This window comes from Salmo salar, chromosome 04 (assembly GCF_965601325.2).
Source record: "Salmo salar chromosome 04, fSalSal1, whole genome shotgun sequence".
In the NCBI taxonomy this organism is placed as follows: domain Eukaryota; kingdom Metazoa; phylum Chordata; class Actinopteri; order Salmoniformes; family Salmonidae; genus Salmo; species Salmo salar.
In genome coordinates this window covers 39,266,249-39,285,735 of record NC_138294.1, presented here as the reverse complement: position 1 = coordinate 39,285,735, position 19,487 = coordinate 39,266,249, and the positions used below count along the sequence as shown (strand labels likewise).

Sequence of the window (19,487 nt, the reverse complement as noted above, 5' to 3'; positions counted from 1 at the left end):
GAGTCTACCTGTGTTCAGTTGATTGGACATGATATGGAAAGGCACAATTGTGTCTATATAAAAGGTCCCACAGTTGACAGTGCATGTCAAAGCAAAAACCTAGCCATGAGGTCGAAGGAATTGTCCGTACAGCTCGGAGACAGGAATGTGTCGAGGCACAGATCTGGGGAAGGGTACCAAAAATGTCTGCAGCATTGAAGGTCCCCAATAACGCAGTGGCCTCCATCATTCTCCATCAAACAAGAAGTTTGAAACAACCAAGACTCATCTTAGAACTGGCAGCCCAGCCAAATTGAGCAATCGGGGGAGAAGGGCCTTGGTCAAGGAAGTGACCAAGATCCTGATTGTCACTCTGACAGAGCTCCAGAGTTCCTCTGTGGAGATGGGAGAAACTCCTAGGACAACCATCTCTGCAGCACTCCACCAATCAGGCCCTTATGGTAGAGTGGCCAGACGGGAAGCCTCTCCTCAGTAAAAGGCACATGACAGCCCGCTTAGAGTTTGCCAAAAGGCACCTAAACGACTCTCAGACCATGAGAAATAAGATTAGGGAGACCTGAAAATAGCTGTGCAGCAACACTCCCCATCCAACCTGACATAGCTTGAGAGGATCTGCAGAGAAGAATGGGAGAAACTCCACAAATTCATGTGTGCCAAGCTTGTAGCGTCATACCCAAGAAGACTCAAGGCTGTAAACGCTGCCAAAGCTGCTTCAACAAAGTACTGAGTAAAGGGTCTGAATACTTATGTACATTTTATTTATAATAAAAAAATGTATACATTTGCTAAAATGTCAAAAAATCTGTCTTTGCTTCGTTATTATGGGGTATTGTGTGTAGATTGATGAGGGGAAAAAACAATTGAATACATTTTAGAATAAGGCTGTAACCTAAGAAAATGTGGAAAAAGTCAAGGGGTCTGAATACTTTCCGAAGGCACTGTAAATATCTACACTAGAATGTTACACCACGTACTACTGGCCTCATTGTTGTGGTGAGGAATGCAAAATACCAGGTCAATGCTAAAATAACACAGACCCATTATTACACCAATGTCCCCCAGAGTCAACCCTCACCCCTCTGTGACCAAAACAAGAGGACATGAGGTCAGCTCATACTTAGGGAGCAAGGGGTGAGGGGTGATGGGGTGACTTGACCATATGAAAGCTTCGGTGGCTGACAGAGGAAGAGGCGGTGTGTAATTCCACTGCTTACTATTACAGACGTCGGCTAAATCTGAGCCCTAAAGAACACAGACTGTTTTCCCTCCGCAATGGGAATCGCACGCTAGCAAGTGGGCTTTAACAGAACCCAGGGAAAACCAACTCGGGAAAAGAGCTCTGGCAGGAAATCAAATATTTTATCAAAACACAACTAGGCCTACTGTGTCTACTGTACAGCCTTTCTATCTGATTGTCTACAGTGAAAAAAAGGTGCCTTGGATATCCACTAAGACATATTTTCCACTCAAATCCTATGCACGAAATGCTAGATTAACCCAATGTATAAATAGTGTTTTATACAGTATAGTCTGTCACGAGAGACTATATCCCATATAATGGTGATGTACAGTGTGGCTTTTCTAACTCTTAGACCAACTCTGAGAGCCGAGCCACTCCCAGTCCCAAGCAGATGGAAAAAACCACTGTGGAGAGAGAAAGAGAGAGCGAGAGACAAGTCTATAAACAAAATTACTAGAGCTTTTTTCCATCTCTTTAATGCTTCTGTTGTTGTTTGGGAGCCTTTAATGTGAACACTATAAAAAGAGAGGGAAGGAGAGAGAGGAGGACAGGAGGGAGATGACAGGCAACAGCCAAGTCTGATGTGGCGGAGTCGGGCGGAGGCAGGGAGGTCTACCCCAAAACTTTAATTTAGTAGCATGACGTCCAATTTGTACAAGGCTTCTTCAGAGATACCAGACTTTGACACTTTGGGTTCTCTGTGACTGTCTGTAGAGGAAATCTGAAATAACACATTAGGATCCTCAGACGAGAAAATGTCACAAAAAACGTCCTCCATTTTAAGTTGTATGGCACTGAAATGGTTACGTGGTTACATCTACTTTTTCTATGCTTAGGATTTGGACTATCTAAATTTAGTGCTACTGACAGGAACCTACAGAGCTACACCATGTTATGTGTTCTCTTTGTAATCTCTCTGAGGAGTTTTAAAATGGTGGATCATTTGGCCATGTTAAGATGGAGATGGACACACACAGGAGTAACAGAGCAACGGACACCCCGCAGCTATGTCTGGGAGGGTGTCTTGCCCAGACCAGCGAGACACCCTCCCACACCTGCAAGACCCCTCCCCCCCCGAAGGACCTGCACCGAGAGAATCCACAACAAGAGGACCTACACCCAGACCACAGCATCACCAGCCACACCCCAACCAGCTAAGATCACCCCAAGCACACCCTGGCCAGACCCTATATAGGCCCCCATATCAGACCTATGCCCCTTCTGCCCACCCCATGCCCCCCACACCTGCAGCAAGGACCTCAACATGACAGCAGGACATATTCCCAGACAGTGAGCAGAGCAACAGGCCCAACCCCAACTATTACACCCGCCCAAGCCCCAACCTGTGACCTTAGAGGTATGTATCAGATGCTCAACATGCTCTGCTCACACCTACTGTGATGGTCCGGGCCTAAACGGAACATCAAATTCGACATAACAATTAGAATCTGGCTAAAAATACTTGAATTAGTTATGGAACCCATTGCCCTTTATGGTTGTGAGGTCTGGGATCCGCTCACCAACCAATATTTCACAAAATGGGACAAACACCAAATTGAGACTGCATGAAGAATTCTGCAAAACTACCCTCCATGTACAATGTAAAACACCAAATAATGCATGCAGAGCAGAATAACCGCGAATGATCAAAATCCAGAAAAGAGCCGATAAATTCTACAACCACCTAAAAGGAAGCGATTCCCAAACCTTCCATAACAAAGCCATCACCTACAGAGAAATGAACCTGGAGGAGAGCCCCCTAATCAAGCTGGTCCTGGGGCTCTGTTCACAAACACAAACAGACCCCACAGAGCCCCAGGACAGCAACACAATTAGACCCAACCAAATCATGAGAAAACAAAAAGATAATTACTTGACAAATTTGGAACGATTTTCCAAAAAAACATAGCAAATTAGAACGCTATTTGGTCCTAAACAGACAGTACACAGTGGCAGAATACCTGACCACTGTAACTGACCCAAAATTAAGGAAATCTTTGACTATGTACAGACTTCGTGAGCATAGCCTTGCTATTGAGAAAGGCCGCCAAAGGCAGACCTGGCTCTTAAGAGAAGACAGGGTATGTGCACACACTGCCCACAAAATGAAGTGGAAACTGAGCTGCACTTCCTAATCTCCTGCCAAATGTATGACCATATTAGAGAAACATATTTCCCTCAGATTACACAGACAAACAAAGAATTTGAAAACAAATCCAATTTTGATAAACTCCCATATCTATTGGGTGAAATACCACAGTGTGCAATCACAGCAGCAAGATGTGTGACCTGTTGCCACAAGAAAAGGGCAACCAGTGAAGAACAAACACCATTGTATAACAACCTATATTTATGTTTATTTAGTTTCCCTTTTGTAATTTAACTATTTGCACATCATTACAAATAATGTAAATAGAGATAATATGACATTTGAAATATCTTTATTCTTTTTGAACTTTTGTGAGTGTAATGTTCACTGTTCATTTTTTATTGTTTATTTCACTTTTGTTTATTATCTATTTCACTTGCTTGGCAATGTAAACATGTTTCCCATGCCAATAAAGTTCTTTAAATTGAAATTGAATTGAGAGAGAGAGAGGGAGAGAGAGAATAGAGAGAAGAGACAGACAGAGAGCGAGAGATACAGTAGGCCTACAGTACAGTAACAGTATGTTGCCACAGCCCAGGCCACTGTAGTCTCTACTGACAGCTGGGTCAGTGAGGACCAGCCACTGAGAACCAGCCAGCAGCCACAGCCACAGGGGTCTAACCAGTAACTCCAGGGGTGGCCAGGCAGGAAGAAGCAGAGCCTGTCAGACTGGCTCACCCAGTCCCCTGTGGCTGTCCCAACTCCCCTGAACGGATCACCCTCACACAATGGCTGGCCCTCTCTTAGACCAATTAGACAGTGTCATAAACAGGTTATCTTAAAGATGATTATTTCCGTACAGTCATCTAAATGCCACCCTGCGTGTGTGTGCAGGGGTAAAATGGAGATTTGAGAGGTGAGGCGGCCCTACACCAGGGGCGAGCCGGTATGGGTGGGGAAGATGGGAGAGTTGGACATGGATCTATAATTGCATTTTCGTAGTGGCATAGAGTAGAGCAGAGGTATTTCTAGGATTTAGGCTACACACGAGGCACAGGTTTTTAGTAGGGTCCAGGTACAAAATTGCATGCAATTCTACGTGCAATTCTACGTATACTCCTACACAAAATGTTTTTTTCATGAGCACCAACAAGTGAAGTTCATAGCAGCATACAGTGCCTTCAGAAAGTATTCACACCTCTTGACTTTTTCCACATTTTGTTGTGTTACAGTCTGAATTTAAAATGGATACAATTTAGATTTTTTTTGTCACTGGCCTACACACAATACCCCATAATGTAAATAAAAAATAAAAAGCTGAAATGTCTTAAATCAATAAGTATTCAAACCCTTTGTTATGTTAAGCCTGAATAAGTTCAGGAGTAAACATTTGCTTAACAAGTCACATAATAAATTGCATGGACTCTGTGTGCACTGATAGTGTATAACATGATTTATGAATGGCTACCTCATCTCTGTACCCCACGCATACTATTATGTGTAAGGTCCCTCAGTCGAGCAATGAATATCAAACACAGATTTAACCACAAAGACCAAGGCACCTACTGGTAGATAGATTAAAAAAAAGGATGCATTACATTTCCCTTTTAGCATGGTGAAATGTATTAATTACACTTTAGATGTTGTATCAATACACCCAGTCACTACAAAGATACATACGTCCTTCCTAGGGCTGCGGCGGTCACAAAATTGTGTCAGCCGGTGATTGTCAAGCAAATAACTGCCGGTCTCACGGTAATTGACCGTTAATTAACATAAACATATTTAGCATCAACTGGCTTCCATACCTAGCCTACAAGCCACTGACGCTGACCTTTGGAACATTTACTGTAACCAGCATCCTCACCCAGTGAGCACTGACTGACACCGGACATCCATGGACGTTGAAAAAGAATTGAAATTTTGTCAGTCCACCCTGGCCTTTATGTTAACTTCCAAATCTGAACCTATCATAGACGTATTTCACAAATTTGTATAGTACAATACAGTGAGTAGAGCACAGTAGAGTACAGTACAATATGCGAGACCAAGTTAAGACCAAGGGGTCCGAGACCGAGTCAAGACTGAGACCAGAAAAATGCGAGCCCAGTTCAAGACCATGATTGTAATTGTGTCAAATCGCCACCATAAGAGTTCAAAATTATCTGTGTTCATATTTCAAAAGAACATTCACGTATGGATTCTTTAGACATTCAGAATGGTGAAAAAATGTATGCTGAGGGCAATAGAGAGCTACTCTACAAATTATAGCTAACCCAAACAGGTGTATAATAGATAAAAAGATCAAATAAGTTACAACTTCCCCCGGTCACCCCTTACTAATTAGTGAGGGCGCAACTTTGAAACAATTTCCCCACAAGAAAATTCTGATGAGTGCGACAAAGTTTATCGATATTTTTCAGTGAAAGTATAGGACAGTAATGTTACCAGTAAAGGAGGAAGCCCAAGTTTCAATAGGCGATAAGAAATAAATGTGTCATGAAAGTAGTGTGGATATTTAGCTTGGCGAAGCGTTTGTATGCACTGACTGAATGGGAGACCAAGTCATTATCCGAAACCGAGTCAAGACCGAGTAAAAATGTATCATACACCGAGACAAGACCAAGACACTCAATATGTGGTCTCATGACCGGGCTCGAGTACTACAACACTGCGGTTTAGTATAGATCAGGGAGCCATGATGTAATTTCGTCACCGCAATTCCGTTACAGGGTGTAAATCCACTTCACTTACTGTAGTTCAATAACCAAAAGAGATGTACTTCAAACTCAAGGTGCCAGGTCATAGCTGAAACCCCATTGTTTCTGCAGACATCTTTGAATCTTAAAGGTGCTACACATATGATTTCTTAGAATGTCTGCATTGTAATTTAGTGTAGGGAATCATTGTACCATGAAAATCGCTGGACATATATTTTCAATAACAAAAAATATCGTTTTTACAGCTACTGTATTTGAAGCTGGCAGACCAAAACTGAAAATTACTTTTGGTTTTGGTCCACCAGCTTCAAACAGTGATTTTGGTCCACCTGCTTCAAAAAGCTGTAAAAACAATATTTTGTGTTATTGAAAAGATATTTCACACCGATTTGGATGGTACAATGATTTCCTACACTATTCAGTGCTTGTTTTCTCACATAATCTGAAATTGAGCGAACAGTGTAAAAATTTTGCGACCAGGAAATGAGAGCTATTTCCACAAGATAACAAAGCCTCAAATTCAGAACAGCTTTCCCATTTTGACAACAGATGCCGCTCCGGAGAGAGAAATCAATAGGTGACTATCACACCCAATCACAACACTAGCGGGTCATTCCATCCACTATTACTGCAGATATATTATGGACCTTTTCTGAAATTACAATGCAAAGATTATAACAAATCCTATGTTTAGCACCTTCAAATCGGAGCAAATATTTAACCGTTTTTGGAAAACATGGTCGCATAAATACCTGAGAGAGATTTTACCATAATTCCATTACCAACGTTTGTATCTGCACAGTTCTTCCACTAGCTTTTGTAAATGTTTCAATGAAAATGTTTTAAAGTATTTTTTGTGCATAGACTTGTATGGTTTGGTAAACTTGGAAATCAATGGTTGTTGGCATACATTTTAAAGTGAAGAAATGGAGTCAAAGCGTAATTCCGTTAACATGGAATTGCCCTGTAGGCAAAATTTGCATAACCAAAGGTACTGGGGCGCAGCCCCCCTGGCTCTCGTTTGGATCACAGGTGCAGGTGAACAGCCCTGGCCGGCACTGGCCCAATTGAATCTCTCTGTGTGTGTGTGTGTGTGTGTGTGTGTGTGTGTGTATCCTGATCTGAATCTCTTCCTCTCCAGTCAACCCCTCTCCCCTGTAGCCTTCCTGCCAAGTCTGATGATACTGGACTGGGGCATTATTTAAGTCTCCAGGGGGTCCTTCAAGGTGCTAGATTATCCCCCATCGTCACAGGCCCCTAATTAACAGTTTGACTGAGACTAAATAGAACCCGATGCCTTGAGAAAAACACTAATAATCTATTGCTCTGGTCTCCACCCTTCATCTGCCAAACCCAGATTAGGCTGTTCTAAGGCCCCTCCAACCTGGCTGGGTTTGGGGTGAGGACAGAGCATCTAAATGGCTACTGGGGGGTGACACACACATCTTTCAAATAAGTTTAAGTGCAGCCCAGCCGTCTGCCCCCCTCCCCCGCCTGGACCCCCATATTCCCCTAAACAGCTAATCCAGTCTTTATCATAATCTGCTGGGGAGCTTGGACTGTCTGCTAGGGGAATAGAGGAAAGACCACCGCTACGATTCTGGGTCTGAGAGCGTTGAGAGCGACGACAGCAAATTAAATCTAATTTAATGGGTCCTACACTCTCAGAGAGCACTCTAAATCCTAGTCTCCTAAAAACCAAGAGGCATAGAAACGTCTGGTGCTACAGTAGAATGGCTCCATCAGGACCCATAAACTCTGGACAGACCGTACAGAGTGACCCTAGACTGGCCATCGTAACTCATCTGGCTCTTACTCTCAAGGGGTAGGTCCCAAAGGGCACTCTATTCTCTACATTGTGCCCTTCTTTTGGGTAGTGCACTAAAGTAGTAGGAATAGGGTGCCATTTGGGACAAATCCCTAGACTCCTCCACTCCAATCCCCTTCTCACTAATAGTCCTGTTGTATTTAGAATGATAACTCTGTGACAGTGTGTTCTAGATCACAAATCAACTAACTTTAATTTACAGAACAGAGCAATCAACCACAGGCAGCATCCCAAATGGAACCCTTTTACCTTTATAGTGCCCTACTTATAGTGCTTTACTTTTGACCTGAGCCCTATGAGCTCATTTCAAACTCATTTTCTACAAATATACAGCCCTGCTGCCCCTTCACAGCCCTCTGTAAATAGAGTAGGAAGGGAACAACCACATCACAGGCGCACACACACACACACACACACACACACACACACACACACACACACACACACACACACACACACACACACACACACACACACACACACACACACACACACACACACACACACACAGCTGTGTTTTTACCCAACAACACTCAAACCGGCATGGCATGGCCCGGGGCCTCCAGAGCGAGCCGGGCGGTGTTGCTCGTCGGTCTGGGTTTGAGTTACGGCTGAGAGAAAGACATAGACGACCCAGAACTTACCAAAACAGCTGAGGCCTCACAGCCTAGAAGGCAGCAGGGTTAGTTGGCAGGGTCAGCTGGCACCCTCCACCTCTCCACCACCTCACAGTGAGACAGGGTGTGTCTGAAAATGTTACTAGCTGTCAAATCCTTTCAAAAGTTCATTGGATGAAAGGTTCCAAGGTCCTCCGTCGGACCTCCTCCTCCAATTTGCATTGAGAGGAATCGAGGTAGTAAGGACGTAGGAGGCAAGGATTTGACGGCTAGTACATTTTTCAGACGCAGCCGCAGACACATGGCAGGCCCGGGCCTTTGAGCATTTCTACATCACACGTGGGTTTGGCTCCTCACTCTGCCTAACTAAAAACAGATTACCATAACCGACCAACGTGTCTGTTTACCAAGACAGACAGCCGGGAGAGCAAATAATGGAGGTCACAGAAATTATAACTGTGGTTGTGTCCCAAATGGCACCATATTCCCTATATAGTGCATACGTTTTGACCAGGACCCATATGTAGGGTGCACTATGTAGGGGACAGAGTGTCATTTGGGACACACACTGTGTGCTCCGCAGCACTCTCTCTAGTTCCCAGCATGTATTTCAATTAAACACAGAGCAGTGGGAAATTACAGAGCATTAACAAGAACGGAGGGAAACGGATATTATAAACATATTTATAATATAATAAATATTTATATTATAAACATTTTAGGGAGGATTTTTTATGTTGCATGGTCTAGATTTGAAGGCTGGAAAATATGTATTGATTGGATGGATGGATGGATGGATGGATGGATGGATGTGTTTGGTGATTCCAGTGGAATCAAATGTTTTTCCAGGGTATTAAGAGTGTTTTATATTATTATAATAATTATAATCTAATTTTATGAGGCTGGGACATCTAAAATTCCCATGAGAAGGTGTGTTGTTTTCTGTCGGTTCAGTAAGCCTATGTAAATGAGCTTTTCATTGCAAACCTGGACCAGTAGTATTCAGATCTAGAAATTCCTTTTTAAAACATAACAGTTCCATTCATTCTAATTGTGCTGTTCCAGGGCTGTCGATCCTTGTTAAATGACCACATTGGGTTGAAATGGCTTCTATAAAGAATATTGGCAGTAAATGACATGACTTTGTTAAATTACTCAATCAAATCCAGTAGAGAACATCTGGCAACAGCAATCAACAAAAGCAGAAGTTTTCTTTATTCTGTTCATGTTGGCAAGAGGTATATAATGAATAGCAGTTTGCTTACTGTGTTTGTTTTTGTACATACGTGTGACTTTGACTGAATTTGTACATTAAGTGTGTGTGTGTGTGTGTGTGTGTGTGTGTGTGTGTGTGTGTGTGTGTGTGTGTGTGTGTGTGTGTGTGTGTGTGTGTGTGTGTGTATATTCTTGTCATTTTCTGATCATTGATGCAGAAAGAGGAGAATCAGGCGATGTGATGGGTGGCAGGCGCCAGGCAGCCCTGTCAGCCTGAGAGACAATGCAGCAGTGATAAAACAGCAGAGAGCCCACTACAGTAATGTAAGGGCTGGAAGCACAAGGACCTTTTGATGGAGGGGCAGGCAGGAGGAAGCTATGGCTAAACGCAGCCTGCATTCCGCTCTGTGTCTACTCTCCTTTAACACCTCACCACTCAGCTACCACTATACTGCAGTCAGCCCCTCCCTCACACAGCCACACTTGAAATGAGGGGAAAACCCTGAGTGTGTGTGTGTGTGTGTGGGGGGGGGGGGGGGGGGGGATACAGTACAATGGGCACCTGACACAAGGAGAGGGGGATTAAGGGAGGGATAGATGGAGGGAAAAGGAAGGGAGTGGAGGAAGTGAGAGGAAGGGAGTGAAAGAGGGAGACTGGAAAATAATGGTCATCATGTCCCCGTTTCCAGGGCTGTTGTGTCCTCTGTACTGATCCATCATACTTGGTCACACAATGGCAAAAGAGAGCGAGAGAGCGAGATGCTGTGGAGAGAGGGTGGAGGCATATACAGTCAGGAGTGAACCACACAACATTAACCACAGTACCCCTCCCCCTGAACACTTTACTACCAGCACCGAAGATGTACAGCACACACTAATTACCCTAACACCATCAACCATCTCTGTCAGAATACAGCAGGAGAGAAGAGGAACTTAGGAGATGGTAATTTTAGGTAAAGGATATAAGTTTCTGTTGTGTTCAGTAAATCAGTCTAGCCAGGTCACTGCAATCTGCTCCCCTGCTTCCCTCCTTGCTCCCCCTCTTCTCCCTGCGTCTCTCTCCGAGGGTCTTGTGCACATGCTGCACATGCATAATACATCAGGCAGTGGTCAGGTGCAGTGGCAGTGAAGGGAACCCCTCTCCCTCTGCAGCACATGTACTCAATGGAGAGGAGACCCCCCTCTGCACCACATGCTGCACTCACCAATGCAGCTTCCCTCACAAGGGTTGGTTAGTGCTAAAATCCACCTGCAGCCCCTTCCCCTGCATCTCTTCCATCTCAATTTCTCTCTCTCTCTTCTCCTTCCCTCCCTCTATCCATCTCTCTCCATCTCTCTTCTGCTCCTGTCACAGCACTAGAAGTCCTTCCCCAGTATTCATCTACAATATACTGTAGTATCTGTGAAGAAAATTAAATTGTTTGATATTCACCTCGTTAATCATTATATTCTCTACAGACCTGAAACCGCAATGACTAGATGCACATGATGGAGGAAGGAGCGGAGTCACAAAAGCCAAATTGAGCTGTTTTCCAGTCCATTAATGAAGTGTTTGTAATGAAAATCACATTTGCAGTTTCACATGTAAGAAAACGCCACATCTCAAAATTTCAATTTCACATGTGAAATTGCAGGTTCACATTTTTTACAAACGAGGGCTCATATTCAGTGTATTTGCATATGTACATATGAACCACGCTAATGGTTTAGAAGGTTACTTTTTATGAAATGTTTATCTAATGGCCGCATGCTAATTTCTAACTGCTAGCTAGCTTAGTGATAGGAGATATCTAGCCTTCTATTTCGTCCTAGCTAGCTATTTTTAGCTTCTGTTATTGTTAACTGTCCATTGGTTTTTGCTACATGTAATACACAGGGCTAAAAGGGATTTTAATAATGTTTTTGAAAATGTGTGAATGTGTTTGCTGGAATTAATGTAAACTGATACAACAATGCGATGTAAAAACAAATTGACATTGTGAGGTTAAAGAAAGTTTTGCATCACTTAATGCAAAACCTTCTACTTCGGCGCTGTCATTTACAAAACAGCCTCCAACACCCTACTCAACAAACTGGATGCAGTCTATCACAGTGCCATCTGTTTTGTCACCAAAGCCCCATATACTACCCACCACTGCGACCTGTACGCTCTCGTTGGCTGGCCCTCGCTTCATACTCGTCGCCAAACCCACTGGCTCTAGGTCATCTACAAGTCTCTGCTAGGTAAAGCCCCACCTTATCTCAGCTCACTGGTCACCATAGCAGCACCCACCCGTAGCACGCGCTCCAGCAGGTATATCTCACTGGTCACCCCCAAAGCCAATTCTTCCTTTGGCCGCCTCTCATTCCAGTACTTTGCTGCCAATGACTGGAACGAACTGCAAAAATTACTAAAGCTGGAGACTCTTACCTCCCTCACTATCTTTAAGCACCAGCTGTCAGAGCAGCACCTGTACATAGCTCATCTGTAAATAGCCCATCCAATCTACCTCATCCCCATACTGTATTTATTTATTTATCTTGCTCCTTTGCACCCCCGTATCTCTACTTGCACATTCATCTTCTGCACATTCTACCATTCCAGTGTTTAATTGCTATATTGTAATTACTTCGCCACTATGGCCTATTTATTGCCTTTACCTCCCTTTTCCTACCTCATTTGCACATGCTGTATATAGACTTTTCTACTGTATTATTGATTGTATGTTTGTTTATTCCATGTGTAACTCTGTCTTGTTGTATGTGTCGAACTGCTTTGATTTATCTTGGCCAGGTCGCAGTTGCAAATGAGAACTTGTTCTCAACTAGCCTACCTGGTTAAATAAAGGTGAAATAAAATCATGCCGGCCGTATTTCTGCCTGCTTGAATGGCGAATAGATCAGATACACATGAAAACGTGAAATGACCGCGGGAATCGATAGAACATAGTTTAGAGAGGCACAAAAACAATTCATTCAAAATAAGTGAATCTTTCCTTTAAACCTCATACACTAGCAACTTGGGGTCATTTTAACCCCAGAGGCATATTTGTTATCCTAGCCCAAAGGTGGTTTATTCAATTATTTTCCATTTTCATGACTTTGTCAATCAACTTGTTCTTAAAAAAAAATCTAAATCATTGTTTAGTGTTTCTGTATCAAAATGTACTTTGGGTTCATTTGACCCCAACCAAAAACACCTAATCCCAACTATAGTAATTTGATGGATAAGGCCTTTATTTAAATAAAGGTTTCTCTTCTCTGGAGATAAAATAACAAGTTATCCATACCACCAGAGGGTGGAGGGGGACTTCTATCAGTGATTTTGCCCAGATACAGTGCACCTGCAGAGACGGAGCCCCTTATGTACTTGCCTATGGTTATGACTGGTTATAACTAGGTATGACCATGTACAAAATCTAAATTATCTTACATATATGCTTAGTTGCAGTCAAAACAGCTCATAAAAGTCTGTCAGTGGTATGAATACTTGGTAGAACCAGCTACTCTCTGAATGTACACATAGTGCTGTATTGGTGTGTATTCCCCCCCAAAAATAGTTATTCCTATAATTTCCTCCAATATTATATATGTGCAACTTGTTATGGTATTTGGGTTGCTCTAACATTTGGTTTGAAGTGACATTGAGGCTTTTAGCATGCTTTTTGAAGCATTTATTCAAAAACCACCTTTTTTGTAAGGGCGGGAGAGGGAGGTGCGAATAGAAAACAGCTATGATGATCAGCTCACTCACCCATTGTTATTGTATTATAGCTATGTTTTATCTCTTAAGAGAAGATTGACAAGGATGTGGATTTTCAAACTATCTGCATTGTGTTTGAATGGTGCTGAGATTAGCTATGCAACTGTACATCAACACATTCTTGGCACAGGGAAGGACGAGGCTATCTCAGCTAACTATCTCTCCCAATTGAGAATAGATAATTCAGAAGCTCGCCTCTGTCGTTTGCCTCTAGTGGTGATATCTATCTAGTGTAAAATCAAAGGCAGAACTGCCTCTAAAACAATAATAACCCAACTGAGAAGAGATCACCTCTGTGTGAATCTGAATTTGATGCTATATCCTTTGACAGAAGCCCTACATACTCACACCTACCTACTCACAATCTCCCTCCATCTGGTACACTTTACATTTACATTTACATTTTAGTCATTTAGCAGACGCTCTTATCCAGAGCGACTTACAGTAGTGATTGCATACAATTCATACATTTCATTTTAATTACAAGCATTTTTTTTTTTGTACTGGCCCCCCGTGGGAAGACTTTGAAGACACGCGTTCACAGTAAAGCATAAGCCTTCATCTGTACATTTTGTTCTATCTGTACTGGTTGCCAACTGAAATACCTGGGCTACTAAATGTGAACGTGTTTGAATATAAACACACTAAATATTATGCAAATTAATATCTAAATATATTATAAAATAGATGATATGGATGATATATTTAGTCAGTGCAGTTCTTTACTCTACAGTAGGCTACACAATATCTCTCACTGTACTATTGTATGTCCTCCTCGCCATGAACAGACTTCTCTCCTTGCTGCGTGCTGCGGCAGTATGTTTAGCCCCTTCCATACCAACTAACAAAGTCCTGCACGTGGTTTGGAAGAGATGCGTAAAGCTGAATTTTATTGGCATCTCCTTCACTTCCATTATGGAATAGAATGTGCAGGTCCAGTGATTGATTTTGCGCAATAAGAGGACAACATTTGCACACCGAGCAATCTGCAGTAACAAACAACACATTACATAATCACAGCCTCATTACTAATGCATAACGTGTCAAAATTCATCTAACAATCCACATGGTGATATAACACGCCACTGCTATACTGTGTCTGCTATAATTGATTATATTGGGCGGGACATCTCTGCTCCTATAGTCCACGGAGAAGGTACACTGGAAACATCTGCAACATAATAAGATGGAGAGGATAGCTGTGCCAAAAATGCTATCAGCCTACAAACTAAACTCCCACAAATAATGGATTCTTCAGACTTCATCTGATATTATGATGATGTTAAAAAATTTTGCTTAAATTTGTGGATTTTGGAGAGCCAGTGCGAGACGCATTAATTTTTATCATTTTAATTACTTGAATTATGTTCTATTAGTCACTGATGAAAACAATGAGAATAAGACACTCCAAGGCCATTAGAAAACTGAAAATGACATCCTGATAATCATTCCAAAATGTATGTTAATATCTTCTTTTACACCTCAATAACTTCACAGTATTGCATTATTTTGGACAGCTCATTGTAATATGCATCCAGCATAGGCTATCCTTTCACAAAGTAGTATTCCAGCACTTACTTTAAGGAGGTGTATCATGCGTAAAATTAAATTGAGCCCTCAAAAGAATGTATTGGTTAACTGCAGTGTGGTTTCTATGGAAACGTAGTAGGTCCAACCAGAGGCAGAGAGGGTTAGATTAAAGTAACTGTCCAGTGAAAATCAAATTTGAAAAATGATCATATTCGGTTTGCTCATACCAAATTAATGTTGTTGACTTTCCTTGTAGTTGTGGACAAAGCATAAGTTAGAGAAAAAACACTCAATAAAACCCCATCTCAAACTTGTTTTTGAAACAAAATGTAAAAAAACAAAAAAGCTGTCTTTGGCCAAGACAGGCCCGTATGTGATTGGTCCAGCAGCTTTTTCCTTTTTTCCAAATTCTCTGGTGGGGAGATGGATCTTTCTCGAGAATAGGGAAGACACAGGCTCAGGAGTGCGCACTCACTTCACACAAGCAAGCAAGCTAGCTAGCAAGCCAAGCAAGCCACAGCTGGTGTTAGCAAAAAGGACAGAGCCAATGGAACAACTACTGTATCTCGCCAGTCACTTCTATTTCAAATGACGTGGTTTGTAAGAGTTGGCCTGCTGGCAATTTAGAAGCAGTTTGCTAACGTTAGCTATCGTGACTAACTTAGCTAGCTGGCTAGCCAACAAGAAAGCAGGTCCTCCACACACCAACCATCTCACCATTCCCGTCTATTTTAAATCTTATTTGTAGGTAAAAGTTATATGTCAAGAGGAAACCTAATTAGCTGTTGTTGACTCATATAGGTAGCAGAAGTAGCTTCACGACTAGCAAGTTAGGTAGCTAACAACAAAAATATCGGGAATATAGTGATAAAGCAAGGACAGAAATGAGTCTGCATTTATTGCTGTTCTAGTATAGTGTCCTAGTAGTTCCATTGTGCGTTTCCAAATCCTTAATCCATCCATACTATTTTACTTGGTGCAGCCGGGCTCGGTCAGGCTGCCCCAGTGGCCCCATGTTGTAGCTAATTTCAATATCCAAGTGTATGTGCGTCTCATTGACTGAGCTGTCAAATCAAATACTTTTTTACCAGTATACACACAAACCACTCTGTTGTTTACTAACAGGCCAAGTAGGGGCACAGCGCAAAGCTGCTTTTGAACATCCTTAACTAACATTTTATTAATATTGTAACAATCTTGAAGGTAATATTTCATATCTGGAACACTTTAAAGTCTCATAGTAGGATTTGTTAATTATTCAAAAGTGTTTTTCAAAAGTATTGGTCTCTTGTGAAAATGCATAGGGATCATATGCATAGGGAAGGCAACACTCTAGGAGAGAGAGGGTGCTTCACATTTCCAAGGAAGAGTATTTTCTTCCCCACATCTGATGTGACAGTTGTGGATGAATAAACACACCCATTTTTTAGAATGTTGATTAAATGCAGCAATGTTTAAAATACTTTCAGTGTGAGAAAACAACATCTTGGGCACTTTACGCAATAGATAAGACCTTTTTTTCCCAGTATTGTTGGTGCAACTAAAAGACACTAAATAAAACCAGCTTTTCACAAAACTCCTTCCACATAATGGGCCAGAGACATAACATATGGACATCCTCTGGAAGGGTCATCAGAGAGAGAGGGGGAGCATATCAGAAACACGGTAGGCTATGTGCACCTCTTTGTATATTTATTTTGATATCTATTTCGATATACACAATCTTGTAATTATAACCCTATAATAATTAGCATGGGTGCTTTGGGTCTTATAGCAGGGTATGTTTTTGGTCTTTTCTCCCCCCCTAATTCCAAAGCGCTTCAAATCCTCTGAACCAGTAGCAACCGCACCGCAGCAGCCTCCCTGAGTGACACAAGGCGATCTCAATTGATGTGCGATTATTTAGGACAGTGCCAATCAATATCTCAAGGCCCCTGCTCTTTCCTGCCTGATACCCCGCAAATAAAAGGAACTGATATATTTGATTGAGTCACCTTTCACCAAATCCTTTCAGCAAATGATCTATGTGAGAATAGCCTATATTGAATATGGAGACTACATTGTTGCTTCTTTGTACAGTGAATAGCCACGACTGCCCACTGCGCGTGGGCAAATCCGGTCATTGTTCGATTGCTCTCATTGGAGAGAGCAGGGTTTACACAAAGTAGGCTAATGTAGCCTATGTGTTCTAATTTCACTGTACATGGGCTGTATAGAAGAAAAAAACATACAATAAACAACATTAATTCCACACTTGTGCGATGGTCCCTCATTGGGATGTGATAATTGCATTTACACAAAGATAAATGTCGGGCTCTTACCTGCCACAGTGTATCTGTCCATGTAATTGAGCACATTCCCAAAACTGAGAATCCCAGCCGCAGCCGCCGGAGACCGGCATCTGAGCAGCGCGGCTCGGAATTTCTGCCCGGGCTTGCAGGGATGGAGGTCCGGGTTGGATTTCAGTCCAGGACTCATGCTGCCCGAGAGAGTGTGCACCTCATCAGAACTGCTGCAGCCCTCTATCTCGCATCCATCGCTCTCCACACACATCTTCTGACACGACAGATCCAGCGCAACAGAGAATCAGCCACAACGCACAGAAGGAAACGATCGATCAACGTTAGGACGCCTAGTAAACGGTTAAAAATCTCCAGCTGTGATTACTCGCAATACAAGATTAGACGCGTTGAAGATGTCGTCTTGTTAAGCGTTTGAGAGGGAGTCGCGTCTCGATATGGCTCATTTTACCAGCACACTGACAGCACTGACCGGCTCTTGCGCTCCTTAGGTTTTTCCCTGAGTACCATGAAGTCCTAGTGGAGGGGGTGTGACCTGGCTTAAAAACTCCGCCTCCTTGAGCCCCGCAGCGAATGAACATATTGGCACCTGATGTGTGGAGAGAATGCGGGGAATTGCAATTTCAGCGAGGTGTGTTTACCAGTGGCGATTTTAGCATGTAAATATTGGTGGGGCAAACAAATAAAAAAAAACAACGCAACACTAAACAATACATTAATTGCACTATAACGGTGACCACAAACTGCCTACATAAAGCTGTTGCCACTGCTACAGTTCATTCAGCCTCATTTACTGCCTTTTATTTTTTTTAAAGCATAGCTGATATGGCTGACATGCTTAAACAAATGTGGTTTCTACTGACAATTGAGATGTACAAACTACGGCATAAGGGGACGACAAGCGGATAAGAGGCAATCCGTCATTTCGATGAAGACAATGAGCGAGAGACGACAGACGTAGTCAATATAACTATTTGTTCAGCACGTTTGAAATGTACAGCGACAGAATGCAGGCCGTTCTTACATGTAAACAGACAATGAAAGCTCTTAGAGTATTCGATGATTACATTTCTCTAAAACAGGTTATAGGGAAACAAGCACACCGGCAACGAACGATGTGTTTACAATACCGCCTTAGTGAAAATAGACCAAATTATCAGGGTGAGGCACATAGGCTATTAACAGCTTAATTCTCAACATACACTTAGTATTACTTTTTAGCTACGGTATACATATCTCTCTGGCAAGTTCCCAGTTGTCTTGAACTCAGTTCGCCACTGATTCCTTCCCAAACCACTCATTGTTGAATTTGCGATCTCCAACTTGTTGTGTAATATTTATGTCCAATGGCCGATGAGCACTGATACGTTTTGTCTCTAATTTCTCTTCATATGACTAGGATTGAAAAGGATTTGATTGTCGACTTGATTCATGGTTATGCTTGCTAGCTAAGATTTTGAAAGTATGATGTTGACATACTGCCGCAGCATCAGTCCAATCAAAGCTACTGTAGATATAACGTGTTTAGATGTCATTATATCTGTGGCCAATGACCTTGACTCTTCTTGGATGGGCACTTCTAATATAACTCTACATTTTAGAGCTTTAACCTTAGAATTGGGGATGATGTACTGTCTCATGGGTGACAGAAAACTGAGTCAATCATCACAAAAAACAGCCAATCAGGCACAATTCTCTGTATGCTACTCCCTGTTATTATCTATGCATAGCCACTTTAATGACCCTACCTGCATGTACATAATTACCTCAATTACCTCGACCTGCCACATTGACTCTGAACCTGTACCTCCTGTATATAGCCCCGCTATTGTTATTTACTGCTGCTCCTGAATTGTTTGTTTTTCTTATCTCTTACTTTTTTAGGTATTTTCTTAACACTGCACTGTTGGTTAAGGGCTTGTAAGTAAGCATTTCACTGTAAAGTTGTATTCTGAATACCTGTTGTATTCGGCGCATGTGACAAATACAATTTGATTTGATTTATATTCTGCTGGCTAGCCCCACCACCACAGAAAGCACTGAGCTAGGCTGAAACACCTGCATTTTGGAGCTGCCTTACTCAAGGAAGCAAAAAAACGTAGCATTGCAGACTGCTCCAATGACAATGAATGACTTCGGAACGCAAAGAGTTTGATGCATCTGGCGGTAAAGAGACTGGTTGCATCATTACATTGCCGTAGTCTTC

The 19,487-nt window shown here is 42.3% G+C and overlaps 1 protein-coding gene across 2 annotated transcripts in view; it reads right to left on the bottom strand.

Annotated features, from left to right (window-relative positions):
• The window catches only part of spns2 (SPNS lysolipid transporter 2, sphingosine-1-phosphate), a 136,116-nt gene extending 118,321 nt beyond the window's left edge, over positions 1–17,795 (bottom strand). Inside the window, exon 1 of one of the 2 annotated variants that reach the window (XM_014195820.3) lies at positions 17,303–17,795. In XM_014195820.3, coding sequence (XP_014051295.1) covers positions 17,303–17,534 — 232 coding nt within the window. In that variant the 5' untranslated portion in view covers positions 17,535–17,795. The remainder of the gene's footprint in view (positions 1–17,302) is intronic. The other variant, XM_014195819.3, reaches the window with a different exon arrangement.
• Between the last annotated feature and the right edge of the window lie 1,692 nt (positions 17,796–19,487).